The sequence below is a fragment of the Bombus terrestris genome, chromosome 2 (genome assembly GCF_910591885.1).
Source record: "Bombus terrestris chromosome 2, iyBomTerr1.2, whole genome shotgun sequence".
Taxonomy (NCBI): Eukaryota; Metazoa; Arthropoda; class Insecta; order Hymenoptera; family Apidae; genus Bombus; species Bombus terrestris.
Genome location: NC_063270.1, coordinates 11,212,263 through 11,230,988, shown reverse-complemented (window position 1 = coordinate 11,230,988; position 18,726 = coordinate 11,212,263). Strand labels below are relative to the sequence as shown.

The 18,726-nt window shown below is 40.8% G+C and overlaps 1 protein-coding gene and 1 long non-coding RNA gene across 6 annotated transcripts in view; one reads left to right on the top strand and one right to left on the bottom strand.

The window, feature by feature from the left end:
* LOC125386039 overlaps positions 1-8,254 on the bottom strand; it is a 136,853-nt gene extending 128,599 nt beyond the window's left edge. The window contains exons 1-3 of one of the 3 annotated variants that reach the window (XR_007225862.1): positions 8,120-8,254; positions 6,949-7,923; positions 2-2,931 (exon numbers count right to left, since the gene is read on the bottom strand). This is a non-coding gene — a long non-coding RNA (uncharacterized LOC125386039). Of the gene's footprint in view, position 1; positions 2,932-4,193; positions 6,873-6,948; positions 7,924-8,119 lie in introns of those variants that run through there. The other 2 variants (XR_007225863.1, XR_007225864.1) reach the window with 2 other exon arrangements.
* Positions 1-18,726, top strand: part of LOC100649322 (serine-rich adhesin for platelets) — a 61,741-nt gene that overhangs the window by 28,827 nt on the left and 14,188 nt on the right. For 2 of the 3 annotated variants that reach the window (XM_012318217.3, XM_012318214.3), the window contains one exon: positions 12,676-12,750. The exons of the other annotated variant lie outside the window; for it this stretch is intronic. In XM_012318217.3, the coding sequence (XP_012173607.2) occupies positions 12,676-12,750 (75 nt within the window). The remainder of the gene's footprint in view (positions 1-12,675; positions 12,751-18,726) is intronic. 3 annotated transcript variants of the gene reach the window in all.

Here is an 18,726-nt window from a genome sequence, read left to right as displayed (position 1 = left end):
CCTGTGAAACATTTCACGTCGCAATGCCAACCAGGTAACAAACGCTGTGCATGTATGTAGGTCCTCGAAATTCCTTGTTCCCGTGGTCAAGAATCGCAGACGTTGAATAATACATTATCGATAGCGTCTTTCGTAGAAAAACCTTGTATAATATCACTCTTTCGAAACTTCGACATTCCTATCAAACTACGTGAAATCCACCTTGCTCTTTTAGGTTAAACGACCATCCTCGCCAAACCATAACAATACACAATACACGTAATGTAACTTATGTCACGTCAGAGTGAAATTTGCAAGAGATAACCAAAGCAAAACGTCAACTCGAATGTTGACATCGTGGCGCTGCCTGTCCTCCGGATTTAGTAAGGTTAAACGATCGTACCTTCTAGAAAGAGTGACATTGTAGATAAAACGTAAGATAAGAGAAATCGCGGGAAAATCTACAAACGAGAATCGCTTTGAAACTTTAACCGACCCGTCAACGTCGCGTCAAGGCTGGTTCCTCGAGTTTGGTAAGGTTAAATGGTCATTCCCTTGAAAACCGCGACACGATCGAGATCAGACTCTCGATAAGAGGTCTTGCGTTCCATCGCGAAGAGGAAGACGCCATGGGTCACGCGCGATCAACGAACGAACGCGCAGATACAAGGCCGAAAGGATCGTGTAACTTGAATTACCTTTTTTCGACTGCGCGAACCGCGGCATTATGCGTTCACGACGCAGCGGCACTCGCCTAGCCATCGAAATGAGTTATCGACGTTCGATCTTGCACTCGCTGGTGGACAATAACGCACCGTGAAGAAAAGAGTCGCCGCTTTTTTCCATGGTACACGCAGAAGGAATACGTTCTCTAAATCGATTCGGTACACTTCTAACCTGTATCAGGTATCACGCGTCCAGCTGTACTGGCAATAATTGTTTCGCGCAATCGATATATCGCAGCGAATCGATATCCGCGGCGCATCTGTGATGCGTCTCATGCGACCTAACGTCTTATTGGTCACTCGATGCGCTCCAATATCGTTGTTCAAATTTGAATATCTTTGGTGACTATTTCTTTTATGTACGAAGGAATTTCTGTATTGATGCTTAGCATCGACAGTGTCACAACTCAAAAAATTTCAAATTTGCTGTTATCGAATACAAGTCTTGTATTATGTTTTTATTTTTATCGTGTAAGACGGCATACTTATAATTCTAGCAGCTTTGCGTCAAAGGTAGTTATGCCGCTGTCAACCAAGCCTTAGTTTTACAACAACTGTTAGCTCGTTTTTATTTTGTGACGCGAAAAGTGGAAGGTTGTACCGCTTTCGCGAATATCGGCATATCTTGTGTTAAGTCAGCCTTATAATATCTTTGAAATGACGTACGAAGATTTCTTTGCAAATTTTTAAAAGCATTCCTTCTAGAATTTACATTTTTTGAGTGTGTGCCACTGTCAATGCCAAGCAGCGATATAAGAAAATGCAAATATAAACTAGATAGTATTAAAAGTTATGAGTAAACTACAACTTTACATATTACCTGTATTCCGTGCATTTTTATATTTTCAAATTTTCTGTAAATCCGTAAAAATTCGCAACCCACTTATAACCAAAGTGCCGAAACGATTCCAATTACAAAATCCGCGATATATTTACACCCATCACTGTATTATAAATTTTTTAGAAGTTTTTCCTATAACCACAAAACCACGCTATACATATAAAACAAAAGATCATACAAAGCAACTAACAGTATAGTTTAAATATAACTATTTAGTTGTGCTCAAAATTTTTTACTTATGTTAAAAGCATTACAAATGCTATTTAAACAATACAGATACGAATATATTAAACATAATTAATTTTGAACAGCAGAAAAGGAACGTTACAATTATTTTATAGAAGATACGTATTTATTTTCCTAGCATATTTTTGATAAGTAGGAATACAAGTATTTCTGTATTAGCATAGATTTATACAGTGAATTTTAAATGAGATAGATTTACACGGCAAGAAGGGATCCGTTCCGAAATAGAATCGGTTCGAGACCACTTCTCGTAAACTTCCTGGATTCTCGACGGCAGATCTCGGCCGACTCCGTTACCGAGATTCGTCCAAAAATCCTTGCAACTTCCAAGATCGAAAGAGTGATTTATATGCATGCGCACGTTTACGATCCTATCGAGTTAACTCGAAGGTAACCTATCAAGAGTAAAGGTACTCACAGTCTCTCCGTGAGACCAGTAAGGAAGCCTCGTCATTGGTGGAAAGGGATGCCCAGCGATGTCCCAGGCAGAGGCAGAAAGGCGTTCGCCAGTCTCTTCTCGACGCTCCGAGTCAAAACGTTGCGAAGGCCTTCGTCCGGTTTGCCTTGCGAATTTGAACGTCAAACACTTGTCAAAATATTTTTCAACAAATTTCGCGTCCAACGCGTCATCCTCGTCCGCCTATTCCCGTGCTTTTCTTTGTTATTGTTTCTTACTTGCTTGTATCCGTTGATTATTGTGTTTTTCAATAATTTATCATTTTCCGTGGATAATCGAGAAAGATTAACGAATGAACAATCCGTCGGGTTACAAATATCTATACTAGTGATACTTCATCAGTTTTTCAAATCTAAGATCTTCGAAACTGTAAACAGATTATACTCTATTCGATGTATATGAGCGGAAAATATTGACACGAATAAACGACTATTGTGAGAAGTTGACACTACGTATGAATCACGAAGACGGCGATCATAGTTAAATCGTGACTATAAACTTCTCTGTCTTGTACGTAACAGTCGATTTCCAAAGTGTTTGATTCCTCGACGAGAGTTAGTGCTGTCTTCCGAAAATCGTGAACAAGCCCAAGAGATATTAAAAGCGACTGGATCCAGAAGATCGTGTTACTCTTCAACCAACCACAGCTAGCAAATGTTCCACGGGAACCGCTCGATTCGTGACTGAAAAGGTATTTAAATATTTACTTCCTTGGCTCCTCGATTTCCTCGTATTTATTCAACTGGTACGTTGGAAGTACTTGGCGCGAATTGCGTTAGTAACTCACATCCCGGTGCTAATAACGACAAGAGTTCGCCGCAAAGATTCGTTTCGTTCCGACTGATCGAATAAAGGCTATTATTTGTATGGAAGAAATATTTCTTCAAACATCTTTTGATTGATCGACCAATCGATTGAAAAAATATTTTTTCAAACATCTAAGCCAATAAAATATACGAGACAGGTCTATGCCACTTATATTAATTGCGTGATCGCGAAACAATTTGACCTCGAAGCTGGCAAAAAGTACGATCGAACAGCTGCTGATGTCGTTAATTTCCAGCAATGAATTAGAACGTAAAAAGCATCTCGAAGTCTGGCGTTTCGCATAATCGGATGAATCATTGACTATCGAATAATTCGAAACTGAGTCACGAACTGATCGCGTCATCGCAGTACCATACTAAATAAAACACCGTTAAGGAGAAAACCGCTTTCAAGTTACCCGGATACGGAGCAATTAGCAGACTCAAAAATTACGATTCTGTATTTGATGATGGGAGAACGCTTTCAGCAGCAGGATGTGGGACATTAGAGAGGCGCGCAGTGTGCAGCATCGCGAGTAAAAAAAGATTCCTCCCCTGGACCGGGTGCTTCCATCCAGATCGACGAAAAAGCTCGCCTTGAAACGAAAAAGGGGACCGCTATATTGCTACAAATACTGTTCCAACTATAAATTGTAGGAATGTAGCATGAGGTAGACAGAATTTTACCTCTTAAATATAAAACAAGGCGATGCAAACTATATTTAACAATGAAATAGAAGTAGTAGAATGACAATTTGATTTCATAATAATTCTTACTCAGGATGATTCAATTCTTTCCGACTCTGTTCCTCTGAATTCTAATTATTATTCTAAATTCTTTGGTGATTCACACAGAATTCTCTCGATTCTTATTGCACTGTTAGATCTACTGCATTCTTTGGATCATTCTCGACTGAGTCGTATCTTTCTATTAATAGAAAATTTCTTAAATTTAAGAAAAATATCAAATAATCGTTATTGATACGCGCTTGATTTCTAGCTTCAACTGTATGCTCGTGATTTTGTTAAAACATTCAAAATGTTCTTGGCAACAAGATCAACCACTTGCGTCCGAAATCCTAATTGTATTGACATTATTTTTTCAGCATCATACGAGTGCTGTAAATAATCGAATGAAATAAATTATAAACAACACTTTATCATTTTCAACAATATCTTCGTGTAATCAATTTATGTAAACATTATACTTAAACGTCACATTTGGAAAGTAATAATTTATCAAATTTGAAAATAATATAATGATAACAGCCCAAACGATCGGCTGTTATCTTAATTTGTTCGATAACAAATTGATGAAACATTTCATTCGGCAAGAAAATTAATCAATTTTTTAATTACAGTCCACGGTACGATTCAAAAGCTAAATTCCTCTTTGTGATCATTTTTTCGAGCAATCGTGCTTAATCGTTCAAACAATTATTATTATAAAAATTATTATTATAAAATTAAGAAAGCAATCGTGGATCATAATTTAACAATCCATAATTTGTTCTCATGAAATTGATTCTTTATTGAATAGAAACGTTAAAATTCTATGTGCGAAGGATTAAGAATCTTTCACACAACACACATTCCTGCTACGTGCAACTAAATTTCCACATGGCACCATGCACATGCATACCAAATCTCCATGTACAATCTCCGAATCGTTTCTCACCTGCTATTAATAGCATAAACATTCATTCAAAGTTCTCCACATCATTCGAAGTTATTCACGCCGAGTTATTCTCGAGTCGATCGATCTCTGTGTTTGCATCCTATTCACAAATCGTTCAGCGAGATAAAAGGAAATAATAATTCGAACGGATGGACGTAGGAGTCTTTGGACAACAAAGTCGGCTCAAATTTTTCTTAAGCGGATTTACCAAAGGATGTGGTTACAAAAATTCAATTTGTCTCCCGCGTTGACCTCGAAGCTACACTTTCACTTGCCACCCACAGAAAATCGCAACAGCTGTCGCCCATTTACTCGATCGTCCGCTCGCTCGTTCCTGCACAGGATATTTTTCGAATTTCAAAGGTAGACCATGCCAAGGGCTTCGGCCGCTGGCAGCTGACACTGCAGATGGGGTACACCTGCCTCAAACTATTTACCGTCTCATTTCGTTGCTGTTTTCCCGAGAAGCCAGGCGCACACTTGATTACAACTTCGTTAAAGTCCCTATCTCCGTCACTGATTTTTCTCATTTAACCCTCAAATGTTATCACGGATGAAATATTACTGCATGCTAATTTTATTCCAATATTATCATCTTGCTCGAATATCATCGCAATGTTATTTATAACCACTGCAGACAATAACTTCTTTGTACTTCATTCAATATTGAATATAACGAGAAACTATAATATAGCATCCCAACCGATTAACTCGTCTTCAAGCTCGACATTTTCATCGTACCCTGATAAATAATTTACATTCAAAGTACAATGTATTGTAAAAAATTACTGATCTCCCCTTCTTTCGGAGATATTCTCTGCTTTATCTTATGTTTCCCATCCGACCGTTTATTTTGTTTCTACGTATCAACAAGAAAATATCATAATCTCGTTAAAATCCGTGATGAGGTATTTTCCTCTGCAAGTTAATTCAAGCTATGATACAAACGAGTAGCGCGATAAAGGAAATATCTAAGAATATCTTTCTAAATAATACCATAGCGTTGCAGAAACGCTATTTCTAATATTAGAAATATTATCCGCTACTGTAAACACGCTACATATCGATGCATGACTTGAAACTTCTGCACTCTACTGTACCTATACATACGTAAATCGAAAACAAGTTCGGCGGCACTGCTTTTGAGTTAACCAGCAAGTGGCATCATCCTGTAGAATTCGCGACGTGGAACGCACAATTAGTTCATTCATCGAATACATCTCCGGCATAGTGCATGTGTATATGGTCTTGTACGAGCATATTAAATTTCCGTACGACACGCGGCGGTGTGTTGATCGGAGGCGAGGTTGGTCGGTCGGTCGGTCGGTCGGTCGGTTTATCGGGTAGGCGCCAACTACTCGTTGCTCGCTGTAACTCGCGAGATACACTCTGTTAGCCGCGCGAACGATCATGAGAGCGTTTATTATTTCAGCGGGGTCGTAGGGGCTGGGTGTATCGCGTGCACGCGCATACCCGTTCAAACCGCTGCAATTCTCCACGATTACCTCGGGGCGAGAATAGATTCGACCGTGGATTTCGGAAGCGTTAACGATACGCCTGCAACGCGATAATTTCTGTCATGGTTGATGCTACGTGCCATTCCGTCTGTTGTAAAGCGAGCCTATTGTCGTTGAATCAATATTGGTTACACGTTTAGGAGCGTACAACAACAAACGAGCTTAATTGATCGATTGTCCGTCTGGGATCGGAAATCGTAACCATGATCGAATCACGCGTCACGTGTATCCAAGCTTTGCGTTTGAAGATTACGGGTCACGAGTATAAATCACATTACGTAGCTATTTTGCACAGAGAAGAAGTTCTACAATTCGTTGTGTGAATTATGGACTCGAGCATATTCGGAGTTACGTTATTTCAAATATTATTTCGAATAACATAATATTCGATTTTACAATTAATTGTAAATTTGTAAATAATTTCTGTGAAAATAGAAAAATCTTTTAAAATGGTATTTCAAGAAATAACGTGTCAAACGATAGTGTTTATTTTTTGAGATAATTAACAAGTATAATGACTTGTTCTTTGAAATTATATTTCGAATAATGACATTTACGAATATCGTACTGCTTCTTCTTTTTGCATCATATTTGCTATTATTTCTCTCGTCAAAATTTCCTGGCTGATCATAAACTGATGTTAAAATCAAAAGAAATGAACTTAAATAATTAGAATAAACGTAAAAAATAAATATTTACCATGTTTTTCGCCTACGATCTTCGTTTGAGCATGGAATGGCTATCACTGAAACGTTCTGATCCATGAATGTCAGTTCAGTTCGGGTGAAAGTTGCGAAAGAACGTTTCAATTTCTATCGCTCATGACGCAAATAATAAATCGAACGTGTCATATCATCGTACGATCGATAGATCAAAGTTCAAAGCATCAAACTTGGAAAAGTTTGAAACGTGGAAACGGTTGAAACATAAAAATTATCTGGTTACGTCATATCGCAATTACGATTACTTCTTGCAATCTACTTTCGATGATTGTAACGCGTGGTTGATTTCTATCGTGGAACAATATTACCGGTCCTGTGCGGTGGCTCGCGCGTGGCTCTGGATCGCTTTAAGGATTATCTAATCGTTGATGTGTCTTTCAATCACTCGATTCTGTAATTGGCCAGGTAATAGCCGGTTGCTCTGGCCATTTAATTGAATTCATACTAATTAATGACGAGTTAATAATTACAAGAACGCTCGTGTTGCTTCGTGACCGTGTTACGGGCCGGTGATTTCACCGTACAACGAACTACATCATGAGAATTACGCCGGCTCGTAATACACGCTTTTACCAGAATAGAATAGCCAACGCAAACTCCAGCACACGCCTCGCACTCACAAACCTATCGTAAACGAGTTTACGATTAAAGAATCCCACGCGACGTCTGCATTAACGCGCGTTTAACTTAGGCTCAACCAGCCGGAAAGTTATGTCGCGAATTTCGACCGGAGTTCTGGGAACAAGGGAAAATAAGCGACGGGGTAACAGGTATCTCCCTGTAAGCTCTCGCACCGTTCTTAACTGCAAACAAGCTTGTGGGAGTGGGCACGTTTGTTATCGAAGCTGTTTGCACTGTACCGATGTTCCAACAGTATCGACCCACGCGGCGAGTAACGTACTTCCGGTCAGCCGCTCCTTCGCCTCATCGAATTTCTTCCCACTGTCTTGCGCTAAAAAATTTCAGATATCAAAAAAGTTTCTGACGCACCAAGATCGCAGAAAAAATAGACGATTTTACGATAAAACAAAAGAATCTTAATATCATATAAATCGAAGCAATCTTATCCGAGTATGGTGAGCAGGCAATCGTAGTAATTATTATCGTAATAATAAAGTTAGCAGAATAATAAAATTTAGTCGAGTTACATCCTCGTATGTTTTATCCGCCACATTCTTCTGTCCAGCAGCTTCTCTTCCGTCGTAAGACTCCGTCCCTTAAGGCTACACGTGAGTCTGCTTAAGAGATCCTCACGAGTCTCGTGATACATCGATTTAAGCTACTTTGATTTCACTGGGCGGCGTACAGTGGGGCGTTGATACTTAGCGGCGCCCGAGTTCCTCTCTCTTGTAACGTGCCGGTCCTCCACGATGCGCTTTTCAGCGGCAGCCAGCAATTTGCCGTAATTATTATGTTTATCTTTCTCATTCACTTAACTCGATGCACGGAGACCGGTCCATCTGGTTGCATTCGATTTTTACCGAAACGATTTCGTCCCGGCGTCGTAGCTGCAAAGGCTGACATCGCCACGCGTCGACCATTACGCTTCAGAGGCGGTACGGACGATCCACTTTGTCAAACTCCATTTGCGTGATTCCCTTCCTTCCCGTTTCGGTCAGCCAGGCACGAAATCTTGTTCCGACAATCGGTCGAAGCAAATTATCGAGTTTCGTATAGGAACAAGACGAGGTGCTTTGGCGAACTTGAAATGAGCAAAATTGCGAGGTACAACCAAAATGCTAGCTGTTCCAGTGACGTCCAATTTTTACACGCTGCAGACCACACAGCCACGCGTTCAGCGTTATTACGTCTTTGAAAGGCCGACCCCGATGATCCACTTTGTCAAACTCAATTTGCGCGATTCCCCTGCCACGACACAGAGACTTCTCGCTACACTCGACAATTTGCGGGGTTCAACGCAGGCAAGCGTGTGGTTCGTGACAGCGATGGGGAAATGTGGTCGGAACGTCGTGGCACCTTCGAGGAATGGGAAGAAACGACGTTAAAACTGTATATCTAACCTCCACGTGGATTTCTACGATGAAAGTCGACGTCGCAAGATGGAGAAAGGAATCGTAAGATTACTCGATACCAAAGATAACACGAAAAGATTCGATCGACCAATTAAATATTCGATTCTCCAGAAATCCCAATGATCCTCTTACTATTGAAGGATTATACTCGGCCAGTTTTTATTAAATTTCCCAAGTTCGTGAAAAAAAACTATCCTCCGTACGCGCATTACCGATGCGAATCCGCAAGAGAATTCTCGTCGTCGACATCGCGACGAGGAACGTCGTCCGTTTGTAAGTCCGCTCGGCCTCCGCGAAGTTAGCTCGGACGGATTGTTCCGTGGAGCGGAGGTTCGTGGAAAAGTGTAAAGAACGTGAATAGGGAGGAGGATGGCGAACGAAAGAGCACGAGAAAGGGAGGGGAAGGAATGAGAGTCGAGGATGAGGCGGAAGGGCAAGGAAGACAGAGAACGGTAGGAAAGGAGAAGAGGAAAAAGAGAAATAAGCGAAGCGGGAGAAACGGCAAGCGACAGAAGGAGAAGGGCAAAGAAGATTGGCGAGGAAGAGGTGGTTGAAGGAGGAGAGGAGTGTTCGAGAGAAGTAAGTAGAAGAGGAAAAAGCAGAGGAAGAAGAAGAAGAAGAAGAAGAAGTTAAGATGGTCCAGCGCGGGCAGCATCAGCATCGCAAGCCGGAGGTGATGACCTGCTCAAGGCCACCCGCTCCCAACTCTTAGACCGGAGAGGAGAACCACTCTTCTTATTTTTCGTTGCTCCCTTTTCTCTCTTTCCACTTCTTCCAACTCTCCCTCCTTCCTTCCGATTCTCTCTCGCTCACTCCCATTTTCCAGCCAACCTGTCCTCTTCCTGTTTACCACTCCCGGACTGATTTGCTCTCTTTCTCTCTCCCTCTCTTTCTCGTTCCCTTTTTCCTGTTTGCTGGTTCGGTTCCCTCGGTCGGAACCCTTAATGTCAACTTCCCGCCGGGCCTTTCGTCGAGCTCCTCTTCCCGTTCGATCGCCATTGAAAAATGTCGTCTGAAAAATGCTCGTCTTAATCGTCGCCACACGATACACGCCACAGTGTACCGTAAAACGTAACGCTGCTGTATTTTATAATATAACCATGATAATCGAGTCTGGTAACTGTTCTTTCGAAATTTCAAAATGTTTTACATAACGCACGTAATGTACGTATTCATAGAACGTGTCTACGAATGTTTGAATACTTGCGCAAGCTATGTACCACGTACAAGAGTATTTGCTGGTACTAGTAACTTGTAACTTGTGACTAGTAAAATTTCGCTAATAATATTAATTCAAGCGTACAAGAGGGCCTTGGAGTGGTAGAGGAATGGAAGAACGTAATATTCTCTTGCGGTCGCACGGCGCGATTGAAATTTTTGCTAATGCGCACGGATTACTTCCTCATCCTCGACTAAACTGTCCGTAAAATTGAAACGGACATGGAATTTTAACGCTCGATTAGGCCACGCGTTCGTATTCGTCATAACGTCCAAGCTCGGATCGCGGCACCATCGTGAGTTTACGATTCACCGTAAGAACTCTCAAAGCAGACGATATCGCTCGCCTTAAATCTGCCGGCACCGCAAAAATATTCCTCGCCGTCGAAGAACGCGCGTCACCATCCGCTGCACTAGCGAAAATTCTTCGCCATCTATCCGACACCGCTCTCGCTATAATTCGATCAACCGTTTCTCGTTCGAAGTCTCAAGGACGGACGAAGGTATCCGGTTGTGCCTTCCGACTCCTTCCTTCCCGCTACTCGGCTTCGTAATTAAAATCTGCTGAAGCGTGGTTTTCGTTTTAAAAGAATTTCGTTTTAAAAGGTAGAATTTTCTTTATTACAATCGCTGTTATTCGAATATCCTTTTCAAAGAATCCAATGGTTAAAGGTATTCATTTGTTAAGTATTTTGATTACTCGTAATCGTTATTATCAAAATTGTTTTTGTTTAAAAATATGTAATGACAGAAATTATTTTTCTTCACCAGGTGATCTAACGTTTCATTATTCCAACTTTTTCGTCATTCTGATAGCTCAAATATGAGAAAGCGTACCAAATAAGAAAATCGTAGACGTTTGAGAAAGATTCGGAAGCGAAGGATACTGTTCGGCATCGCATTCGGCACATTCCATTGTAGGGTTCTCGTCGAGAAACCTTGAAACAGACATCCTCGTTAATCGTGACTCGAAATCCATAGAAACTCTGAAGATCATCCGCCGCGATCTTGCAACAGAACCGTAATTTATCGAATCTATTTACGATATCAGCAGAAGATTACAGCGATTAAATTCACCTTCGTGTTGGATTGTTTCGAAACGAGAGCACCCGCCAATCTTTGAGATTAATTAATAGCGATCGAGTTCAAAGGTTTGTTGGCGTCGTGGGAGGGAAGTAGAGAGCCGGTGGACGTGCCGCTTCTCAAGATACGGATCTGCACGGGCAATGTTCATTAAGCGATCAAGGTCGCAGGGAACAAGAGTCCAGTCGAGTCCCCGTAGCCCGTATAGTCTTCCGCGTATTCCGTTTATTGCTGAATGAGAGTAATGGTGTCTTGCATACGGAAATACGCTGTTACTCGACTCTACGGTCTACGTTAAACAGTCTCTACACGATGAGATTCATCTCGAGACACGACTCCATATGAGATCTCGCACGAGACGAAAGATATCGCGATACCTATTCATAATCGACAGCTTCGAAACAGCGAAATATCGTTTTAACATTTATGCGAAAAAATTACAATTATGGATCACACGAGACACACGTGATAAACGCGTTTTCAATTTGTAGATTTTCTAATTTTCGTATTACTCGATGTCTGCTGAAGCACTCTAACGTAATTACATAGTTGGAAAGAGAACTCGTTAATTTCAAGGATTATTATAAATAGCTGATAAATCTACGAGATTTCGATATTTTTCACTCACTATCTTTAAAGCGTGCAAGGAAAATATTCAGTGAAAAAAGCTCTACGCATATGTTTAGATTGGTCTCAAATATTACCAACACGAGTATGACAATTGTGTCTCTGAAATTATAGTGTCACTGAAATTTCAAAATGTTTTACATAACACGCACGGTATACGCATACAAATTTCTGCGATAATTGTCGTAAATGTTGAAACAACGTTACATAGTTTTAGAGCTGCTGTTTACGATAGTCGATCCATCTCGTGCGAGACCTAGAGGCATGCTTCGAGGTAAATCTCATCCTGTAGGTGCTGTTTCAGGGAAACAGGCAGCCTGCTGGGTCTTTCTCTCTCTCTGCTTAGTACACGCACAGCGTAAGCAGCATAAGCTTCAACGCACAGTGGACACACATTGGACTCGTGTCGTACGCCTATTTGGCTCGCCGTGTATCTGATGTTTAATAAACGACAGGTCAACTAGAGTGAACCGTGCAGCTGTGCCCACTAGCTGCTAGCTATTATGTACCTCGATTCATTATCACTGGTCTCTGTTTGTGTACGTTAAGTTTTTCGTTTCGTTACTGTCGCTCGGTAGTTTCTCTTAATTGAAACGTCATCCAACGATACCGAAGTGTTCGCAATCGCGGTTTGAAAAGCCGTGGAAACGCAGTCTGCGGCTCGAGTGTCGCTCGATAACGCGAGCCGCGTTTAAACTCTCTTGCAAATACAGCACTGATTTTCTCGTGTTTCCTGATTTCAGCGCGGAATGACGAGGTAGACAACGCGAATCGAAACGCAAACTCTCTCGAGGCCCCCGCTGAAAATCTCCAAGCAGGTAAGCGAACACACGTTACTCGTTTGCTATTAACTTATTGAACGAGGAACAGTTAATTTATCATTCGAACTGCTAATTTTTTAAACGTAATATATCAGGTTATTCGGTAAGCTCGTAACGAAGCGTAAGAAAAAGTAATCCTTTCAGGATCGAATATTATTTAATCTATGAGAAAAATCTTCTTTATCGATTATCAATGATATGCTATAAAAAATGACATTTTGCGTTGTCGCAACTTAGTCCTTAATGAGTTAAGGTATTATCTAGTTAACGAGAAAATTAGACGGCTCGAGATCTCACGAATCTTTCGAGTCATCCAAGCTAAAGCTCTCCAGACATTCTTTCGCGGCATTCCTTTCTCAGAACCGCTTCTCCGGGTTTACGAAGAAGGCAAGGGGAATAAATTTTTACGGAACCCGCGGCGAGTATTTCTGAGCGGCATGACCAACAATCATTCCGCGAGGCGCAACAATGGTGCTAAGCCGCAAATGCTCGCCGGTTTACGACGCGATGGCCCGTCCTTCGGCCGGTGAAAGTCTGCAAGAATTCGCCCTCGATCGTGCCTGCGAACTTCACATTGAGATACGCTCGTGACGTGTCACGATCTGGTTCGGGACCGGTAATGAACGCCTCGTGTCGGCGTCCCAGGGCGAAAACGAACAACGTGGTCGAACTATCTTCTAGATTTTAGATGTCGGAGTCACGATTCTCATTCCCCGCATATTTCTCTGCTAGTTGGCGATTTCGTTCCGCGGAATTCTACCCGAGTATCTGCTCGACCGTGTTAACCTATTAAGAACCAAGAAGTGAAATCATTCGTAAAAGTTGGAAAAAACGCAAACTCGTTGGATGTCTGACTTGTTATTAGTTAATTATCGTAAAGCAACCTATTATTTTATCAGAGTTAAAAACGTATTAAAACGACGTAGTGACTCGCGATAATTTGAAATATCTTTTAGAAAAATACATCGAAAATGACTGCAGCCGAAATAAACTTCTGAGATGCACTAAAATTATTGACCAATCTATAGCCTGAACGATAAGAAATAATCAGTTTCATTCGATCGATTGCATCTTCTATTAACGTCCCATAGATCTCTCTCGATAGAAATCTTATCAGTTGAAATTACTATCGATAACTATCGTACGACGATTATGAAAACGATTGGCACGCTATTGCATTTCTTATAATTCTAATTAATCAGATGTGAAATGTAGAAAGTAATTTAATACGTTTAATACGCGATAAAACGCGTCATTGAAAATTAGGCTCTTTTGCAATCGCTAGACAAGCGAGGCGTCCAATAGTTGCTAAATATCTGTCGAATCGAAACGAATCACTGATTTCTAATTCCTTGACTGGCATCGATATTTTTCTGCTTGTATCAAAGCGTTAGTCACCGCGCTTTTCTCTACGTTCTCCGTTATCTGCTCTTCGATTCGCCACGGCTAAAGTGGAAAAAACACTCGATAAGGGGTTATTGTTAATTTACCAGATAAAGGGAGAACAGCCTTGTACATTGCGAACTGATGTGACGCTGGTCGAACACCGAATCAGTCAGATAAAACATCGCGTGCCCGGCGGCCGTTACAAATTGATACTCTGATGTTTAGTTTCGACGTCGATCGATGTGGTATCATCGTAGAGACGCGACAATCTCGTAAGTAAGTAGATCGCCAAGAGAAACTAGAACGCGAGCATCGAAATTTCCAGGAAAGTATGATAGAAGCGAGCGCAATTCCTGAGAAAACGCAACGAAGATATCGTTACATCTCTTAATTTCCGTGTACATTGTACATACGAGTGATTCACGAAAATATTTCAACACTTATCGTAGAAAACTTTTATGTGTATGTTTATCTATCTATGACACAAAGATGTATTATATAATATCAAGCATTTTAAGATTCTATTGATAATCCTTACATGTGTATATACAAGATACAGGATATTTACTGCAAACATATATTTAATAATAAGTAAACGTTGTAAATTTAGTCGTCTTAACGTTTGTTTAAACATTTTTATGATTTCTACGAAATACGTACTCCAACTTACCTATACGTTTTCATATTCGTTTCAAATTTGATCAATATATCCAATGGTGACAGTCGAGTCTCGTTACAAAATTAATGAAACTTGCGATGCTTTCGTATAACACGCGTATGATATATTCGTAAAAGATTGCTACAAGTGTTAAGGTACTTTCACGAACTACCGTATATATCGGTAAAACGAAGAGGTGGATTCACTGAAAGAAACGAGAAAACCCGTACTGTATGAATCGACGCGAATAAAAAGCCACTATTGGCTGTCGGAGTACGTCGTATCGATATCGAGACACGTAAACTCGCTATTCGTTGCCCCGAACCACACCATTATTTTCATCAGTCAGCGTATTTTCTTTTTGAGCTATCGCCGACACACTAGTTTCCCTTTAAAAAAAAATAATTGGATAAGATTCTCGAGGTGTGATTCGTTTCCTACTCGTCTCGCGAGCCGCTCCCATGAACAAGAACGGACGAAGACCGCGTCATCGGTGTATCGAGGCACGTACGACATGTCGCTGACTTCAATGCCAATATTTCCGCATTCTGGAATCTTATTTCTAACTATGGGATATTTATCGCCTACCTGACGCGTTGATAAATCTTTCAGATACGACGGTACTATATATTTTTGTAACAATCTTTTGTACCACTTAGCAATTATTTAACGGTGAACTGCCATGCAGCCAATGAGAATGTCATAAATACGAGTATTCTCGCATAAAAATATTTTTGACACGGCTGTTTGAATCGTTAAAACATGAAAAATAAATTTATTTCTAGCATTTTGTGATTTTTTCTAATATCAAAGTATTTTTTAGAGTTCATACCTAAAAGAATTATGGGAATATTCTACCGTAGAAAGCCAGACTTCCTTTGGAATTTTTGTACAAAGAATCTCTACCTTCGTTCTGCACATATATTTAACTATATTCCTACAAATTTTAGAGACGAATAGCGACAATTGCTGGTAGTGTACAAAGCTTGGAACGTTTTCGCTTAAGGATAAAATCCTCTTACGACCTGCATCGTTCCTTTGCATTCGTTCAAATAAGCTCAATTGCATCGACTTCGAGAATTCGAATACAGACTTTTGCACGTATATTTCTACAACTTCATCTTTCTCGGAGCTTTGCACAGGAATATTCTTTCAAAACGTGAATCGTCTGTATTTTACTGTCACTTACTACTTACTGCGTTTCATTCTTTCTTCGCCGACATGTCGTAAAAATTCTCGCTCGGTATCGAAATACGACTAGTTTAGAGCCGAAATATTCCGTCGCGAAAGGTCGCTTCTTGTTGGCCCTTTGACCCGCGTGTCAACGCCAAGCGAGGGAAATAATGTGGGAACCATGGGATTGCGCGATCAGTCGGGTGCTGGGCGTGTAAAATCGGAGTAACTGTGGCTGCTTTGTCTGCCACGAAACCAACCTTTGCGATTCATCGGCGAATCAGTGGAATCAATTTCGCTGTACAGACCGGCTAGTCCGATGGTGTCAATCGGAAGCTGTTGTTCGATCGAGGAAAAAGCATTCGATCGTTTGTATTTGAAATTGTCCACCTACGCACATACGTCACGAAGATTGGTTACTTCCCAGGTTCGACCTATTATTATTTAGATATATGTGACGAACGAGATATTTCATGCGCAACAAACTATCGATAAACACGTCTTGTGTCGTTCGCACATTATCAGATAGTATTCGATGATACAGCAAAACGAGTTGACAAACAGTTACGAAGAGGATTTGGTTACTTACGCGTGGTAGTTAAGCCAATCGGAAACCAAGCCACGTTGAAAGGCCGCGCTACCAGCGGAAAGTAAATTCAGTAGAAAATGGATGGACGGTAGGAGGAATTTCGCAAAGCGTTTTCTCATAGAGTCTCGCCGTAAAGGGAAGTTTCATTGGTAACAAAAGGCCACGTTTGCTCGTTCGAGCCAGTAGGCGCTATAAAATTAAAGGCACTAAGGAAATCCTTCGGTGATCATCTGCCGGCAGGAAAGAAACGGAAATTGAACGTTTGACGAGTGCAGCCGGTTGACTCGAGTGGCCTGAAAGTAACGCGAACTCCGTTTCGCATTTTAAAGGATTCTTTTCTTGTTCGCAGTCGCGACGTCGCGTGCACGCCCGTAAAATTCCAAGGGAAAAGTCAGATAGACCGTGCGATTCGTGATGTAACGCGTGAATCAGAGTGTGAGATTCGTAGGCCAAAAAGGATTTCATAATGCGGCTTAGCGAGATCCGGTCTCCCTTATCGAATATTCTTTAGCCGCGTGATTTAACGAGCGATGTTTTACCACCGTGTATTAAGTGCAGATAACGTAACCACTTCTCTTCTGTTTTTAAACCTTTACTCGAGCCTCTCGAAAGCTGAACTGATCAAAACTTCGGTTTTTAACTGGACGAAGACGTCAACTCGTCCATGTCCCGGAACTCGCTACGAGCGATGTATTAGTTCGCTTGAAAAATTTCTTTCGTTTTATAAGGAAATAACGGATGCACGATATTTCCCATTTTATATTATTTTATCAATCAAAATAAAGATCGACAGATTAGGTTTCATGTTTGTATAAAGATGCATCGTTGTAAAAGACGTGTCTGTAAAAGAAAGACACTTTCCGGACAACCTAACACTTCTGTCCATAAGTCAATTTAAGCTTAATAAATAAATTTTAAACGTAATTTGTAGTAAGAGATACGTCTACTTAAAGTAATACTTAATAATACTCTTCGACTCATACTTATTACAATTGACAAATTAGTTTTCCTCGTAGCACTCGCGGTTAATAATTTCATTTTGTAATTACAATTGATCCATTTGTCCATCTATATCTGCTCCGTATATGCATATGCTCTTTTCATTAATGACGCCACTGTAATTGAAATAATCCTTCGGTCTTGTTTATCGAAGTTCTCGATCGTCATTGATCGGCTGTCGCGACATGAACGACGCGTACGAAGAAACGACGAATAAAAACCAACGGTTTATCCACCGTCTGTTTCGATATGTTACAACTTGTCTTAGTACTCAATGAATTTCTTTCAACAGGAACCACGTCGATTACAATTACGCTCGATAGCTGGTATAAACGGGTCTGTTTAGCTGGCAACAGGCGAAACGTATGCGCCAGACGTGGCCGAGGTCACTCTCAGATCTGCAACGTGATATTAACCCTTCAACGCGGTTCGACGTATAAAGTTGCGTCCTACTTTTCTACGCCTAAGTATCCGGAGAAGACAATCGGGTTTTTCGATGTACAAATCACCGGACAGAAACCGGATAATAGGTCGAAATCGTTATGCAATTAAGGACACACGACTGGCTCCTTCCACGATCGTATTCGAGCTCGTATTTAGTCGCACCAACCTTCTCGTTCAAGAGCCTTTTAACGATCGAACGGTTCTCGATGCGCAAACATAATGATCGTTCTTTCAACGGAGATTAAAATATCGCAACGCGTTAAACAAACACTCGATCCACGAAACGCGATGATTTATTGCTTGCCAAGCAAAGCGTAGATATATACTATTCGAATGACTCATTTCCATTTCGCAAATAAAAAGATCACGGCGTACTGCGCGAATTGATTTGACAGCGACTCATAAAAGTATTCGAATAATTATGCAAGTCTTTTACGGATATATCGTGTGTATCGTGGAAACCGTTTTCAGAATTCATTAGCATCGTAGGAATATTTGACTATTCGACTAATTATATTGGCAATGTTTGAAGCGAAACTGAAAACCTACAGAGAAGCTACAAGATATTTGTATTTAATGCACGTGTGCTTTTCGCAGAGATCAAGGTACTTAAGGACAATCAATTATGGATTATAACAACGAACCACGATATTTAATGAAATTATTCTTAACGCTAATTGTACGTTTAGGACGGCTGTTCGTGCTATATACTGGCCTTTTATCA